The sequence below is a fragment of the Syngnathoides biaculeatus genome, chromosome 11 (assembly GCF_019802595.1).
Source record: "Syngnathoides biaculeatus isolate LvHL_M chromosome 11, ASM1980259v1, whole genome shotgun sequence".
Classification (NCBI taxonomy): domain Eukaryota; kingdom Metazoa; phylum Chordata; class Actinopteri; order Syngnathiformes; family Syngnathidae; genus Syngnathoides; species Syngnathoides biaculeatus.
The window spans coordinates 17,306,816-17,325,010 of NC_084650.1; the positions used below are offsets into that span (position 1 = coordinate 17,306,816).

General features: G+C 41.2%; 1 protein-coding gene across 2 annotated transcripts; it reads right to left on the reverse strand.

The window, feature by feature from the left end:
- Positions 1–2,875: 2,875 nt before the first annotated feature.
- fibpa (fibroblast growth factor (acidic) intracellular binding protein a) lies at positions 2,876–18,164 on the reverse strand. Of its 2 annotated transcripts, none has more exons than XM_061834286.1 (11): positions 17,856–18,164; positions 16,706–16,793; positions 15,503–15,701; positions 14,048–14,174; positions 13,797–13,897; positions 13,505–13,638; positions 10,478–10,586; positions 10,321–10,384; positions 9,586–9,672; positions 9,411–9,508; positions 2,876–5,346 (listed from the first exon to the last, which is right to left on the reverse strand). In XM_061834286.1, exons 2-11 carry the CDS (start codon positions 16,788–16,790, stop codon positions 5,277–5,279), a joined length of 1,074 nt encoding a protein of 357 aa, XP_061690270.1. In that variant the 5' UTR covers positions 16,791–16,793; positions 17,856–18,164; the 3' UTR covers positions 2,876–5,276. The 2 variants fall into 2 exon arrangements, with proteins under 2 accessions (XP_061690270.1, XP_061690269.1); XM_061834285.1 differs by having other exon boundaries at positions 16,706–16,790; positions 17,856–18,163.
- Between the last annotated feature and the right edge of the window lie 31 nt (positions 18,165–18,195).

Sequence of the window (18,195 nt, forward strand, 5' to 3'; positions counted from 1 at the left end):
CACACACTCTCGACCCCCCCTAAACCGCCATCCATCCCGGTCCAACAACACACCTGGTTTCGTTTAAACTGAGAACCCTGCAAAAACCCCCAAGCGCTCACACTCTTTTCCCATTTTACCCCCTCCCATACACCTATATTTACCTCCCCCGGTTGATTTTTCCATGAAGCCCCACTGAAAAAAAAAAAAAAAAAACTTCTTCCAATCTGACGTGCCCTGGATATTTATAGCCAGAGAAATAAATGGAATGTTGACAAAAATTAGAGAGTGGAAGCGTGAGCCAGCGAGCGAGGGAAAAAGCGGGGGAAAAGTGTCTGCTTACTGGGCGGATTGAAGCCTTTTCTACCTTGAAACGCTTTTGAATCCAAAACGTTCACCGTTAGGGCCCTGAGAAGTGTGTCGCGCGATGTTTGTACATGCCTAATCGGTTACTCCGCTTGGAATCATTCCCGATCGTAGCACGCATCTTCTCAATATGTCGCAAACGGCTCTGGATGTTGCTTAACCCGCATTTAAGCAGTAGACGTGTGACTCAAGACGGACGCGACTGGAGGCTTCATTCCAGCGCGTTATGAAATATTTTCCTACTTAAGGTTAACTCGTCTTTTTAACCCTCAGGCCTCGGTTGGATTTGACTCCCCCTTCCAGCTTGTCTGTGGCCATCAACAGTCTGTGATTTGCAATATTTTTTTTTAAAGATTTCGATGTTCTGTTTCACAAAGTTTTTAAACTGATATCTTGATAACTTAACGATGGTTTTACAATTTACACAAAGTCCTCTGTTGTTTCCGGTCTTTGAATGCACCTTGTGCCAAGTCAAAGTATGTTTTTTCTTCCATTACAATGAAACTTGTAACTGTCACCGTTGCCTACTTTGACAATATCGCATATACATCCCAAAAGATGATTTTAAAAACTTAATATACTTTCTGTTGAGAGCTAGAGTACACATTTATTTGCTGAAGCGTGATGTCATGCCAGTTTGTGCTATCGTGTTATTTAGTCTATCATAATTTCCGGCCAATAAGCAGCAACTCTTTTCACACGCTTTCAACCCTGCGGTTTATGCGCTGATGTGGCTAATTTGTGTATTTTTTAAACGTCCACAAGGGGCACCCAAGCAAAAAAGGTTAAGAGTGAGACTGGTCGAATACTGTGTTACTGCCACGTCTCAGTGATTTAGGTATGGTTTTTTTTCAACAGGCCCTGTTATTGCTGTGCTACTGAGTAGCTGCCGCAGCTGTTTTTTTTTTTTTTTTTTTTAACCAGCCCTGCTCGTGCTACCATGTTGTTACGATGTTAAGCTAAGCTAAGGTATTAAAACTTCGAAAACTCGTTCTGTGTACCATCTTTCTTTGTAAATATCTCACGTTGGTTTCAATGTGGGCACTTGCGGCTTTTACACAGGTGCAGCTTATGTATGTACCAAATGGTATTTTCCTTTATAAACGTAGTGGGTGAGGCTAATAATTCGGCGCACCCTGTAGGCCAGAAATTACGGTATTAAGGTAGCTAAAGCGATTGATGATGCTAATGCTAAGGTGGGTTGTTGAAATGAATTGCTAAATACATTCATTTATGTACCAACTACTGTATTCATGATTGTGTACATGCTAGATGCACAACGTTGATGCTATATGATGCTCTCCGTTTCAAGTGTTTCACACACATGCATAATCACACAAGTAAGGTGCGTCAATTATTTGTGGAATTTAGTTATGCGCAGTAAGGCTCGGCCCCAATCCACTACAAATAGCAGCGGTCCCTGTATTCTGAGTAGTGTACAACCATCCATCCACCCATCCATTTCCTTTTCCGCTTATCCTCACAAGGGTCACGGGGAGTGCTGGAGCCTATCCCAGCTGTCAATGGGGAGGAGGTGAGGTACACCCTGAACTGGTTGCCAGGCACTCGCAGGGCACATTGAGACAAACAACTACACTCACAATCACACCTAGGGGCAATTTAGAGTGTCCAATTAATGTTGCATGTTTTTGGGATGTGGGAGGAAACCGGAGTGCCCGGAGAAAACCCACGCAATAGTAAAGTCTTTCTACAGCAAGCAGAAAGCTCCTTCAAGCAAAATCGCATTATTCTTCATGGGTACTTGATGGTTTAGTGTGGTACATTTGCCTGACTTTGATCCAGGCAGCGTTGGTTCAGTTCTGCCTCAGTTACAATGTGAACGTGAATGGCTATCTTTGGGTACCAGTTCAGGTTATAGTCCACCTTTAATGCAACGTTAAAAAAAAAAGAGCACCCCGTGAACGTCAATACGAAAACTGGTATTGATAATGGAAAAGAAGAATATTAAATGACATTGCTTTCTTGCCCAAAAATGGACATGTTGTGTAATCTATTATTGATTATTGATGTATTATAGTCCCAAATGAAACCCATTTTACCTCAAATGTATGATCCAATCGGGAATTTTGAAAAAATAGCTTTCAATTGGTCAAAATATGACAATATAGCTGGATGACAAAATTACCTAATACATCCCCACCAATTAAAAAAAATCCATTATTTTTACATTAATGGAAGGTAAAGTCGTTTTGAGAAAAGGGGAAACGAGGTGGACACAAATGGTCACCGTCGAAGCCAGAGGGGGCTTTAAATGGCGTTATATGAGCGGCAGGATTGTTTGTGTTGCCAAAAAAAAAAAATGCCTGCTTTGTCAAAATGGCGTCTTTACAATGTGTGCATTTGTGGGTGGTGGCAGCTGTCATTACAGAGAATCGAGCTAAAAATCACACCGTCAACCCCCCAGGTGGGCCAACTGTGCCCCCCGCATACTCCCTTGTTTCCCTGACCACACACACGCACACAACCATCCAACAAATTCTCGGAATTAAAATGCAGCACAATGTCTTAATCTGCTGTCACGCTTATTTATTTATGTATGCTTTAAACGACTTCTGCGCTCTCATCTCCGGCCAGCAAAGTCCTTAAATTTTGCTCCGTGGTCTGATTTAATAATGATATCACTTTTTTTTATAACGCAGATGAAATAAAACAGTGCACTACTCGGACCAATAACATAAAACACGAGGACATCTTGACGTGAATGTTCTTTTATTTACAAAGTGGATCGAAAGCCAGCCTGGAGGAGCCGTTTGGAGGCTTGAAGCAATGATTAAAGGTTGGGTTGGCTTTGACAGAAAGGAATTAAAGGGAAGCAGAAAGTGAGGATGTGGAAAAACGGATCCATCTTGAGATCTGCGTACTGGTATGTCCTCACGAAGATCATTCAAAGCACTAGTAGTATTTTACTCCATGTATTAATACACTTTTTCCTCACTAGTAGGACACCTAAAGTGCGTTGTAAAAGTATTTTTACCTATTCTGTCATATTAAAACCTCAAATTTTAATTATTTTATTTCATCCATCCATCCATCCATCATCGAGCCCTTTTCAGGGCCGGGTAGCAGGGGAAGTAGCTTCAGCAGGGATGCCCAAACTTCCCTTACCCCAGCCACTTTTTCCAGCTCTTCCGGAGAGATCTCGAGGCGTTCCCAAGCCAGCCGAGAGACGTAGTCTCTCCAGCGTGTCCTGGGTCGTCCTCGGGGTCTCTTTCCGGTGGGACATGCCCGGAACACCTCACCAGGGAGGTGTCCGGGAGGCATAAGAATCAGATGCCCCAGCCACTTCATCTGGTTCCTCTTAATTCGGAGGAGCAGCGGCTCGACACTGAGCCGCTCCCGGATGCCCGAGCTTCTCACCCGTTCTCTAAGGGAGAGCCTGGACTCATTTCGGCCGCTTGTATCTTTCTGTCACGACCCACAGCTCCTGCCCATTGGTGAGGGTAGGAACGTAGATCGACTGGTAAACTGAGAGCTTCGCCTTTCGACTTAGCTCCCTCTTTACCACAACGGACCGATACAAAGTCCGCATCACTGCAGACTGTGCACCGATCCGTCAGTCGATCCCCGCTCCGTTCTTCCCTCATTTGTGAACAAGACCCCAAGATACTTAAACTCCTCCACTTGGGGACGGATCTCATTCCCGACCTGGAGAGGGCACGCCACCCTTTTCCGACTGAGGACCATAGTCTCGGATTTGGATTTGGCCCCTTCCCATGGGCTCACCACCTGTGAGAGGGGCCATAGGGGTCGGGTGCAATGCGAGCTGGGCGGTGCCCAAAGGCGGGGACTTTGGCGATCCGATCCCCGGCTAGAGAAACCAGCTCTAGAGACATGGAATGCAATTAAACCATACTAGTTAATTACTGTGATGCACTAGTACCACTACTAAGTGCACTGGGAGAGATGTGTCATTCTATGTAGGCTTTTCAGTCAGCATTTATTTAATATCGTTGAAATACATCTTACTGTACTCCATCATGTACTTAATACGCTTTGTCCTCACTAGTAGAAAACCTACAGTGCCTTGTAAAAGTATTCACGCCCTTTCGCTCTTTTTTTTTAACCTATTCTGTCATATTACAAACTCTAAATTGAATGATTTATCAATCTGAATTTTATTTGATGTCTCTACACAAAATCGTTTTCAATTTTTGAAACTTATGTAATAGAAAACTGAACATTGAACACACATCACATGACACTTAAACCAGCAAGACATATAAAATAAAGTTCAGCAAGCCCCAAAAGCTCAGCAGCGTCACCAGACTTAACCATGGTGAGGAAAGCATCTTCACCAAAATGGAAGCTTTGCTCTTTCGGAGGGGCGTGAACGTCAAGGTTGCCATCCACACTTCCGCAACAGACACCATCAACGTGGTGCCTTCCAGGAAAGTGAAAGTCAAAAAAAATTTTCGCGTGAAGCTGGCCATGTCTAGGTACAACTACCAGGACTTGCAGAGGCCATTGCCGCCGAGTGCTAGTTCGACAGGGTGTCCATCATGCAGGTTTTGACCAAAAAGGATGGTCTACATGTACAGTTTTCTATGATTCCAGTCATCTCAGGATCTGGCACTCATACATTTGCCACAACTCATGAATTAAAAAGGGCGGCAATTACTTTTTTAACACAAGGCCGGGTAACTGAATTATTTTTTCCTTTATGAATGAAATTATTTAAAAAATGGAAATTTAGGTTCACTTGGATTATATTTCTCTGACATTTACATTCGTTTGATCATCTCAAAGTGCACCAAATTGTCTTGCTAGTCCCGACAAAGAGGGTACTAGTACAGGGACCATAAGGTGGATATCTTTGCTATGGTATAAATGCTCAATTGAGGGGGAGTTAAGATAACAGCTTGGACCTGGGGTGGAGAAAAAAATGTGTTCGTGGAGGAAAAAAAATCAGCTCAGTCGTGATACAATTTGAAGATGCAGCTTTTTATGACGCCCATGTATCGGTCCCACACAACTTGATGTCTGCGATGCAGGCGAGAGAGACAAGGAGAAAGAAAGAAAAGGGGTGGGGGGGAGACGAGAATTAACTTAACTAAAAAAAAACTCAAGAATAAGTTAGATTATGATAGGAGAAGATTTAAAATTAATTAGCCGGTTTATCTCTTGTGTTAGGATTAGGCTAGGGGACGTTTGTTATTATATATTCATTACATTTTTTTGGATCCCGTTTTGCTTTGTGTTATATTTTACAGTAAACTTCGAAAAGGAGTGACATCGGAACAGCTTGAACCAAGTACACTTTGCATCTTATTTTGAAACTGTTTGAGAGTCTTTGTTCCATTCCTTCAAAGGGATTTTCTACAATAGTCATTCATTTCTTGACAGCAGGCGAGTGAGAACAGGTGCTGAGGAGTACTTCAAAACTGTCTTGAAAGAAGTTTAAGAGTGTGAACTGACAACCTTCAAGCTTCCACTGCAAGCATTGTAAGGAATGAAGGATGAGACGGGGTGACGCACAACTTGATGGGAACTTGCCAAATGGCAAATGTTTATCTGACTGTTTAGTTTTCCCAATGTAGTCTGTTTTAACGGTGGGTCGCCTGGGAAAAAAAAAATAAAGACAAGCCTGGTGGGCCTGCTGCCACGCGAGTACAATAACCTCCCCAGTAAATCATGGGTACATGTCCCCCGCTTTATCTTTCATTTTTAAGCGAACCATTTTTAGGGATTTTGAGAAAAAATGGGCAAGTTGTAATTTAGATGCTTTCAGTGTAGTAACACACTGTTCCAAAACGTCCCAAGAAGCACTGAAAAAGAGGCAGACAACGTCCACTACTAGGCAGACAATGTATCTTGTACTTTATCATTTGGTGAAACAGTTTTCTGTTTAAACATACAAGGTTTAATACTATTTAGGTGAGTGGAATGCTGCACCATGTGTGTGACATAGCAGCTGTGTGTAAGTGTATAAATACCACAACTTTAATTCTTGTTTTGGTTACCCTGTCTATGGCATTTCTCATTACACGCTAGCCTTAAAGGTCAAGTGTCACCCGTATAAACATTCTAAAATAGATATTGAAATTAAAAATACATATAATATTATTCAATTCAATGTCCATACAAAAAAATAAATATGAGTGGAGAGCGCGTCATCCATGCGCAAAGTTCCGGAAGTGTCATTCGACATCCAGGTGGTCGCCATATTGGCTGTATCTACTGTCCGTGACGTCACCCCGGACATTCACCATTGAAAATACGCTGTGGCCCCTACTCTGTGACATAGAAGCATATTTTGAAGAAGAGAACGTCTCACAATCAAGTGAAGTGTTCGGGGCAATATTACCCTACTGTTTCCAGCCATATTTAGATGATATGCGGATTACTTCTAACAACAGACTCCCAGACAGCATGTATGAGCCAGCCCGGCCTGAGCCGTGCTCGTCCACGAGCCCGACGCGGCAGCCTTTGCCGGCGAGCCCGACACGGCGGCTGTCCGGTGGGCACAGACACATTTACCACCCCTGTCATACACACACGGATCTTTTGTTACGATATGAGAGGCGAATTACGTGGTCCTCCCCCCTCAAAATATATTTTTTAGTAGCTGTATACACACCTACCTGTCATTTGGAACCCACAAAGCTCTCGTCCTTTGCACCCGTGCGATCCATTTTTTACGACGAACCAGGTGTTTTTGAAAAGTATGAAGAATGAGTAACTCCTCCCGAGTGTTCGAGCAATATCCAGCAATGCAACGAGCCAGCAGTTTGGCTAACACGAAGGAACAACGAGCAATCTTCCCGCAGGTAAAACTAATGGAAACAAACGAGTCCGCTTGAGCTCGCTACTGCCTCCAACGTCACTTCCTGCTTCTTGTCGGAAACAAATCCCTCGAGAGGATTTTCATGGCAGGAGTCACAAAAAGCCATGTACGTCAAAATCATGTCTTGTGGTGAAAAAACGTATGGGTCCATACCGGCTGCTGTTTTTTTTTTTCATTAATAGCATACGAAAAATCATCCATTTCATGGCACTTGACCTTTAAGATCGCTGATTTCGTCAGATCGACTGACACAGTACCGTTGAACATTCTGGCGTTTCAATATAAAATAGTTATGGTATATAAAGTAACGACTATACAATTTATTAAACTACTACAAAAAGCTACAAAAGCTAACTTTTACCACATATATAGGTGAAAATAATAGACAGCGAGTGGCGTTGCGCTAATGAAATGCATCCTGCACATGACGGTCTCTGACACTGAAGTCCATCCAGACAGATATGATAAGATATGATAGGGGGCCACCCACGGGGATGTCATGATTCTCGGGTGAGCAGCAAAAATGCACTGCTACATAGACGTACATATCATATTGAAATTGAAGTGGAGAAATGGTGGAGCCACAATGGCACGAGGGGTCAATAATTTTAATGGCATGTTTATTTTTAAAAGTGGGTTTATTTGAACAGAGGTATAGAACCCCATCCCCACCGTCAAGCATGGAGTGGAAGCGTTACGTTATGCTTGGTGGAGTTTCTCAACAAAGGGGACGGGTCAAATTCACCGCATCGAGGGAAAGATGGATGGGGCCTTGTACCGTGAAATCTTGGGTGACAACCTCCTTCCCTCGGCCAGTTAACTTCAAATGGGTCATGGGTGGGTTTTCCAGCACAATAGTGACCCAAAGCACACAGCCAAAGAAATGATTAAGTAGCTAAAAAAAGAAGCACATCAGGGTCATGGAGTTGACTAAGCCAGTCTCCAGACTCCACCAAGTACTAAGTAATAACTGTTCTGATTGAGGTCTACATAGTTATTTCAGTCAATGAATTGAAAAATAATTTGAATATACAGCAGAGAACATTTTTTCGGGTTAACTCAAACCTAAGTCAACCGCAAAAAATTGGTGGATGCAAAAATTTCTGCCTCGTAGCAATACAAAATATTGATAAAAGCATATGCCCATGTCCATGTTTACTGGACGGACATTTGTTGAAAATGGACACGCTATTGGACGAGCAAAAAAACATTGCCAAATACGACAGAGGAGCATCTGTCACTGATTTTTAAGACACAATTAGATGTGTAATGTACATCTATCATGACATATGAGCAAGCAGAATGGTAGTGTTTTGTTTTTTTTACCCAATATGGTAATCAATCGCTAGCACGCTAATGCTAGTCACGAATGCTAACCATTTAGTAAAGGACGATTTGGTTCTCTCTAATTCTGTATTCTTTATGCGATACACTAAGCCCCAATATATGTACTTTAAGGATAGTAAGCCAGCCTCATAAATGGAAATAATATGCAAGTTATTAGTTTTTTAGTATGTGTTTTTTTTTCCTTTGGGGGGGGATTAATAGAATATTCAGCAATGTGGCTGTAGGATAACTGATTCTAAAAAGACTCGAACAAACAAAAGTGAGGGATTAAATAATTATTTCCTCCACTTTAATTTCCCTACAGAACCAAATACCAATTAATATCTTCTACATTTTAGTGTTTGAAGTGCCAGACTTACGGTTCACTTTTACGTGTCTTTTCTGAATTATGTGTTGTTTTAATAAGTATTTTTTAACTTTGGCCACATGCTCTGTAATGTGGTAGTCTGAGAAATCCTGTAAATAGCCATCTCGTAAACAAGACGCTAATCCAAGACTGTCGAAAAAACAAGAACAACAAATATGAAATGAATGGCAGGATGTCATGATTCTCAGGCGAGTAGTAAAAATTTACATTATTGGTATAGACAATGCATATCTAATTACAATAAAAATACACCTTATTTACAACTTCTATATTATAGTCCGACGATAGAATATGAAAGACTGACTTTCATCTCCTTATTCCGATGAATAATATCCTCTATCAACTTTTTATAAATTTTGGAGGAGGAAAACAAGCATTAGTTTGTATCCGGACATTCCACTGTGCTAAGTAAAACTTTAAAATTTGTTTTGTTTTTTATATGGTTATATGTAATGTGTGTGGAAGGGGTAAAACTATTTTAAAAATATTATATTATATAGTCTCTCTTTATCACAGCGGGTCTGTAATCAATTCTGTTAAACTCACTTGAAAGTGTCCAGTATGTGCGCAGAATTGGTATAGTGGGTCAGGTAGAGCCTCGTGTCTGCTGCCGTCCATCGGTCCGAGCGACACGGCTCGATGAACTGAGAGAAAGGGAAGGGGTGTGAACACCGGGCACATTCCGGCCTGCTTTTGTCCGCGCTTGGAAAAAACGACACACCTTCTCCACGAGGTCGATGAAGAAATCGCGGACATCTTTCGTGTTGGTTAACTTGGCTGCGATGTTTACAAGGCCTCTGGAAAGATTCTGACAAAAAGAAGAAATCATTCATTTGCAGCGCTGAAACGCCAACGGTTCCCCGGGGTCAAAATATTTGGAATTGGAGCAAAAACTTGGAGAGGAAAAACAGTCAATTTATACAAAAGTAGTCCGAAGATAAAAACATTGTCAATGTGATGAACGGAACCAGTGCTCTGTAATAAGCGCAGTCACGGCTGATAAAGATGGCAAAGTGTGATCGCTTCAGGCTGTTTATCACTCCTACTTGGATTTTAATGGAAAACTGACCAACACCAAAATCTTCAACCAAACCTTATAATTTCACATAACGAAAATACGCTATGTTAAAGCTCAGAAAGAAAAAAAAAAAGCTAGGCAGGCTAACACAATGGCCAGGAGATGGAGGCAATGCCCACATGAAGCTTCTCAACTCAGCTCAACATAGTTCCTTGACATAAAGAATAGATAATATAAGATAGTACTAAAGCAAAACTTTTGCTTTTTAGCTACTAGCATTGGATAAGAATAAGTGACTCCACAAGTAGTCATTTGTGAATCTGTAGAGTAGCACTGTGCTGTACTATAATGCTTGGAGGAAACGTGGTTTTCATTTTCATCAGCACACATGCGCATAATAATAACAACGGTGATGTTATTATAATGTTAATTTTTCACCTTGAAATTGGCCTCCATTTCAGGAAAAGCTTTAGTTTTCCCCCTAAGGGCTGTGCAGACAAGACTGTGGACAAAGAAGAGAAGATGAGGTCTGTGCAGTTGTATTCACTGCAAGTGTGCGCGTGTGCATGAGTGTGTGTGTGCGTGTGTGTTCGACCTTTTGTGTTGATCCAGCAGATCCTTGTCGGAGATTAAAATCTTTAGTTCTTTCAGTTCTTGGAGAAACTCTTTGTCTAGATCCACATCCATGTCTTCCACCATATTATCTAGAAAGAAAAAGTACTTTTATTATTGATACTACATTTTTCACAATTCACCAACTATTTCATACATTTCAAAAATAATGTTAATATATTTAACTATGTACAATATGTCAATAAATATTCCTTTTCATGATAGTTATATTTTTTAAAAGATTGTTACAGCTGTTCAAAATTCTGTACAATCAAATTTCTTGCTAAATTTTGAGACGTGATGTTTATCTTGTTTCCAGGGGCTCCTCGCGACCCCTGGTGGTCAAAAGGCGGATAGTCGGATAGTCCTAAGGGGGTTAATAAATATTCAAATCACTGTGTAAAAAAAAAATCAGGAATTAACTGTGGGTAATCACATTCTTTGGTTCATTTTTACTGACAAAAAGACTGATTAACCCCCACATCGTGTTCAATAAAAAATTAAGCATGTTTGACAAAATGAAGTTGTCCAAAAAAAAGCTTTAAAAAATAAATTAAAAAAACACAAGAAATTCAAGACCAGACAAGAAATAAATTAACATATAACAGTCGGTAAAGGGTTACAAAGAACCAACTTAACCCTAACCGCTTATCCACAAATGGAGAAAACATGGAATAGTGGTGAACCTTCCAGCCTACAGAAATTACCCCAAGAGCGCAGTGATGACTCATCCAGGATGTCACAAAGGAACCCAGGACAACATTTAAAGAACCGCATGCCTCCCTGACCTCAGTCAAGGTTGGTGTTCAGGAAGAGACTGAGGAAAAACGGCATCCGCGACAGTGTGTGTGTGTGTGTGTGTGTGTGTGTGTGTGTGGTGTGTGTGTGTGTGTGTGTGTGTGTGTGGGACGAGGGAAAAGCTGAATTTTTGGGAGTGTGTTCGCCCATCTGTTTGTAACCACAAGATGAAGTGCTCTTGGGCTTTTTAGGATTCAGGGGCCATTATTTTTCACAGAGGGCAAGGTAGCTTTGAATAGTTCTTTTCCCCTAATAAACAAAATCACCATCAGAAAAAATTGTTGTTTTCTTGGATTATCTGAGGCCCTGTAGCTCAGTGGTTAGAGCACTTGGTTTGTTAACCAGGGGTTGTGGGTTCGTATCCCACTGGGGCCTCCACTCCCTAAGAAGGGTTGGGTCAGGAAGGGCATCCGGTGTAAAAATTGTGCCAAACATATATGTGCGTTCATCTGAGATGACACGCTCTGGCGACCCCGAAAGGGACAAGCCGAAAGAAACTTACTTATTTTTGTCTGATATTTACATTATTTTGATGATGTTTAAGATTTAAATGGGGAACCTATCCCAAAAAAATAAATGGAGGATAGAAGGGAGCAAATACTTTTTCGTGGTATATAAAAGACATCCTTTTTTCCTCAGTCTGACATGAAATAAGACAAAACTTTGATTGTTTAACGTTAACTAGGATTATTAAATTTATTGGTATTTCCTAAATTACAAAAGGAGAGAAGGATTTTTTTAACCAGTTTTTATGACTTTCTTCAAAGTCAGACGTTTCCATACATTTCATTCGTCTTTTGCCTTTGTTCTTGGGTTGCTTTGCACATTTCGTACCACAGCATGTTCATCTCTGAGACACAGAAGCCGTCTCCTTCCTGAGCGCTATATTGGCTGGACGTTCTCACGGTGTTTACATTTACATTTAATTGTTTGAGCAGATGAATGTGGCCTTTTCAGGCAACAGGGAATTGCACCCAAGGATGAACCAGACTTGTGTAAACGCACAATTCCCTTCCTGATATCTGGACTTTATTTCCGTGATGTTACACAAAGAAGCAGTCTTCCAAAAGTGCCTTAAAATACATTAACAGATGTGTCTCTTCTTCTTTTCCTTTTGGCTTGTCCCTATTAGGAGTCAGCACAGCGTGTCATCTTTTTCCATCTAAGCCTTACTCGCGCATCTTCCTCACTAACACCCACAGTCTTCATGTCCTCCCTCACCACATCCATCAACCTTTTCTTTGGTCTCCCTCCCGCTCTTTTGCCTGGCAGCTCCATCCTCAGCACCCTTCTACCAATATACTCACTCTCTCGCCTTTGGACATCTCCAAACCATCTAAATCTGCACTCTCGAACCTTGTCTCCGAAGCATCAAACTTTGGCTGTCCCTCTACTGAGCTCATTTCTAATCCTATCCAACCTGCTCACTGTGAGCGAGAACCTCAACATCTTCATTTCGGCTACCTCAAATTCTGCTTCCCGTTGTCACTTCAGTGCCACCGTCTCTGATCCATTGCTTTTGTTCTTGGGTTGCTATGCATATTTCATACCACAGCATGTTCATCTCTAGGACACAGACGCTGTCTCCGTCTTGAGCACTATGATGGCTGGACATTCTCATGGTGTTTATATTTACATTTAATTGTTTGAGCAGATAAATGTGGCCTTTTCAGTCAACAGGGAATTGCACCCATGGATGAACCAGACTTGTGTAAACTCACAATTCCCTTCCTGATATCTGGACTTTATGTCCATGATGCTACACAAAGAAGCAGTGTCCCAAAAGTGCCTTAAAATACATTCACGGATGTGTCTCTAATGAACTCAGATGAACCAGAAGCTTCCAGAAACATCATCTGGCTATTCCCAAACTGTTTAAAAGAATAATCATATTTGTAAATGGCTGACTTTGAACAAAGTCATTAAAATGTTTCCCTGTCACCTTATTCTGGCATTTAGCAAATAGAAATAATTTTGGTAATCCTAATTGACCTAAAACACGAAAGACTAGTCTGATTACATGTTTCCTTAAATATCCTGAATGTAATCTTCTGGTTTCAATTGTAGTATTCTGTAGTCTCACATTTCAGAATTGAGTTTGTCATGGATGTGTGTTTAAAGACGGTTAAATTAAAAGGCCAAATAACGTTACGCAGTCTCACGTTAATCTAGGGACCCATTTCATTTCAAGCAAAAAAAGTCAATCCCTCACCAACAGCTCCAACTGTCCAGTTGTTGATAAGCTGTCCAGCACAGAAAGCAAAGTCCTGGAACGTGAGATATTGCAGCTTTCTCTTCCCCGTCTCAAAGCGATTGTTGGCAAAGAACACAATGGCCGCGTAATCCCTGAAATGGGCCAAGAAAACAGTTATCTTCCCGTTGTTTTCCTTGGCGCCCGTATCCTGGATAACTGGTGTTCGTTAAAAACATCACAGTGCTGTGCAGAACAGAAAGATCATCAATGTTACGGTTCATAAAGTCAAGGCCTAAAGGAGGCTCCGTACCTTCCGAGCTTGTCAGAGAGCAAGAAATGCTGACGTATGTTCTCTACTAGGGGTCCCTTCAGCTCTTCCACCACTTTAAAAACACGCTTGAAGTTGTCAAACTGCAATTCAACACAAAATGTATGAAAAGCTTGCAATTCAAAGGTACTGAAGTTCTTCTTCTTTAAAGCGTGGAAAGAAGTACATAATATGTGAGGGAGAATGTAAAAGCCATGGAATTGTCTTATTCTTCAACAAATGTCCAAACTAACCTGTCTTCTGCAGCTTTTCAGAGTCACGCCTGTCTTGATGCTGATGTCATCCAAGTCTTTCTTGGTTCCTTTTGAGAGTTTCTTGCCCAGGACTTCACGAACAAAAGCATCATCGAAGTCGTAGTATCTTAAATTTGGAAAAAAAATAGACACTAAAGTTAGGCTGGACCACACCAAAGGAACAAAGTGGGACCCTATTTTTTGTGGCTATATGATAAACGGGTTCCTTGATTTACGAGACAATTCTGCTCCTATGACACAGACGTAACACAAATTTGCACGCAAGTTGTAACGCACTAGAGCCCATGACATCTGACAACATATTTTTACACTATGACATTAAAGGGGAAGTCCACTCATTGAAAATAACAATGTACCAGATAGGTCAAGTCATTGGTACTGTAACTTGAAAATAAAGATTTTCATCAGATATCACTCATCAGGTTGTTTATATCGTCAATTTTGAATGTTGCCTGTCGCTGACATTTTGACAAGTCACATGACCTACGTGCACGTGTCATGTGCTCAAGTTGAGACTCGGTTAAGTTCCTACACAGTTATGACCAGCGCTGATTTGTCAGATTTATCCTCATCTGTTGAAGAGATAGAAGTATCGGTTGATCGGGAAGACGGAGGAATACGTTCATACAGATTTGAACCTGTGGCTGTCAATAATGTTGAATATTCGGATGGTTCTTCGGACAGGAATGATGCGGAGTCTGACTACTCGGAGGCCTAAGCGCAGGACATAAGTGCGTAAACAACAAGTAGTCAGATTCACGTCACTCCTGTCCAAAGAACCATCTGAATATTCAACATTATTGACAGCCACAGGCTCAAATCTGTATGGACGCATTCCTCCGTCTTCCCGATCAACCGATACTGCTATTTCTTCATCAGATGAGGGTAAATCCAAGAAATCAGCGCTGACAATAACTGTCTAGGAAGGTAACTGAGCCTCGGGTTGAGCACATGACACGTCACATCACGCACGTACAGTAGGTCATGTGACTCGCCAAAATGTCAGCGACTGGGAACATTCAAAATTGCCAATATAAACAACCTTATATATGATATGATATCTGATAGTACCAATCACATGACCTATCTGACACATTGTTATTTTTAATGAGTGGACTTCGCCTTTAATTACCTCAAAATCTTGACGACTACTGGCATCTAAAAAGACACTATTCATTTTTACACTTTCTCCACCTTCGATATTTTTCTGAATTTATTTTTCATTGGATTGCTTTATATTTATGCCCTGGAAATGTTTTTCATACACATATTGGTTATTCACAGCTGACCCCAATATTAACTATAGAACCTCTTGCTTGTGCGAGTTTTTGCTTTTGTTCCACTGTAAGTGTTGAATATTAAATGTTATGGAAACCAATAACATTGTACTATTAATGATAAAAGTAATGTGTTCAGACAGGAAAGGAAAATCACCTCTCGATGAGCATGGCTTGTCGATGAGGCGGGATCTGGAAGAGCAACTGATTGGCTAGTTTGGACGGACTGTGCAGCAGACGCTCGCACATCTGGAATGTTCGGTACTGGTCCATGGTGTCACTCAGCAGCACATCTGCGGTTGCCTCACACTCGTCCAGCGCGCCGCCCTCCATTCGGACCTTCACCGCATCATTCACTGCTCGGGTGGACAAATATTGTTGACAACCAATTGTTAAATATACTACAGAAAATGTACTTGTTCGCGCTCGCCGTTCACAACCTCGCCAATGACTAATTGAAAAAGGATGGAGCGATGCTAATATCGCCCATGTTTACAACACTGGCGAATCAAAATTGTCTGCGTTAAGATCCAAAAGTCTGAAAGTGAAAGCAACCTCGGTCATTCTGGCACGTGAACAATATTAATGGTTTAGTTTTTCAGATGAATCATAAAATGCTTCAATTCGCCATCCAGCCGCTGTTGGCTATGAACAGTAAGGCTCACGGGCTTTATTGGCAGGAAATCGGTGAAGACTAGACACGATGTCGCTTGGTGTTGAATTTAGGCTAAATTTATTACTGCAATGTGCATTTGAAATGTCGACGATCAATGCATTTTGCAATCCATGTCAGTTCTTGCAGCTAGCTAGCTACGGTCTTCATCAATACACAAGCCACTGATCCTATTTTGGTTGTCATGCCAAGTGGTGGCGCTGGCTCTAATCAGGGCAAAAAATACCTACTCGTTTGGCGGCAAACATATTCATAACCTACACACTGCCACCCTTATGTAATTCAGACCACTTTGTCATGCTTTTGAAATCTGTTAGAATTATGTCAGTTAATGTTAGCCTACTAATATTTACAGCCAAAGATTTTCAACACTTATCTTTTACTAAAAATGTTGAATTTGATCAAATTCGATTTTAAGGTCTTAAGAGCCTTCTTGAGGGTGATCAAATAAGTGAATCATCTCAACACATTTTACTTTAACTGATGAGAACATTAATTAATACAATTTACCATTTGAACCACTTTTATACACACATTTTGGGAATAAAGAGCATCAATTGTGTCACTCTCCACTTTATACAGGTATGTCAGAAAAATGGCAGCTTTGTCTTTGAGTAAACTTCTAAATTTCAAAAACATAATACAGTAAATAAGTCTCTTTAAAAATAAATGGTTTGCCATAATTACCTGTATATCCATCCAACCAGAGCTGATAAACCTCCTCATCCATGATAGTGGTGTTACCCACAAACACATCCAGCTCCACCGCCATCTGCTTTGAGACAAAATTGATGATTATTCATAACGTTTTGAGTTTGGCTAGTGTAGCACTACGAATAGCATCGGATGGATGAATATCCATTTATTCATTTTCTTCTGCTTATCTGGGGTCAAGTTGCGGGGGCAGAAGCTAAAGTCCCTGCTTTAGGGCCAGATTTTTCTCTCTCTAGCCCAGTGGTTCCAAAAGTGGGGTCCACGGACCCCAAGGGGGTGAAAAGCGTCTTTCCAGGGGGTCTGTGATGTGAAGACGAAAAAACAAAATCGTCTGGAAGCTAATCATGATGTGAGAATTGCCCTTTCCAGTGTTGAACCACATTTTGATTTATTGTGCAAAAATAAAAAGCAAGAGCATGTGAGCCACTAAAATTGAGTATTTCTTTGTACCAGAATGGCAAAGCTGTGTCCAGCACGACATTATTGGCAAAAGTTGAGGTTGGGGGTCTGGGAGCTTTTTGAACAACTCACTGGGAGTCCGGGCCCAGGTTGACTTTGGGAACCACTGCCCAAGCCCCTTCATCCAGCTCTTCCGTTGTGGGATGGGGATAATTCCAAGGTGCTCCCGACAAAGCCGGGAAACATAGTCTCTCTAGCAAGTCCTGGGTCATATGAAATTAATTCTGCAAGAAGTTTTAAGATTTTACAGGTGACTAACTACAACCTTAAAAAAAAATAAGGAAAGGCCGATCTTTTTCAGACAATAAAATTGGCAAAAATCCCCTAGTTGCCATAGGGACAATTTTATCGAATAATCTCATAAAACACAAGATTGTCTCCCCTTTGGTGTGCATGGTGGGGAAGGGGCAAAATCAGCACAACAACAGGACGTCTGTATGTGTATTCAATAGGATTGAATTAAAAAGGATTGTGTGGGTTTTTTTTTTACACTTTTAACAAATAAAGCGGATTCTGAACAAATAGAATAAAGTTCCCTCCGTTGCATGAGGAATAGTATGATTTCATACAAAAAATAAAATGCATGTTTATCGACATGTAAAAACAACAACCATTCATTAGAGACTTTGAATTTGTGAGATGTTTAGTTACACTGACACATTACCTTATTTCAGTCTGCTCCCAAACACGGTCAGGCAACAAATGACATGACTGTGTGCATTAGCCTCACTTCCCCCGGTGCATGCTAGCCTCTCATGTTACCTACTAACTATCTTACAGTTAGCGAGAAATAACAGCTTTAACCACACACACACAAAAGAAACAGCTAGGCGAGAACAAAATTAGTGTATCGTGAGGCAGTAAAGTGCAGTCCTACAGGTAGAAACGTTTTACACATGGTGCGGATGTATGAGAATAGCGCTATGGGAGAAAAGTCAACAACAGCGATGACATATACGACTACTTCCGGGTTCATGTCGTCACCGGACGTGTAGCTCAAACGT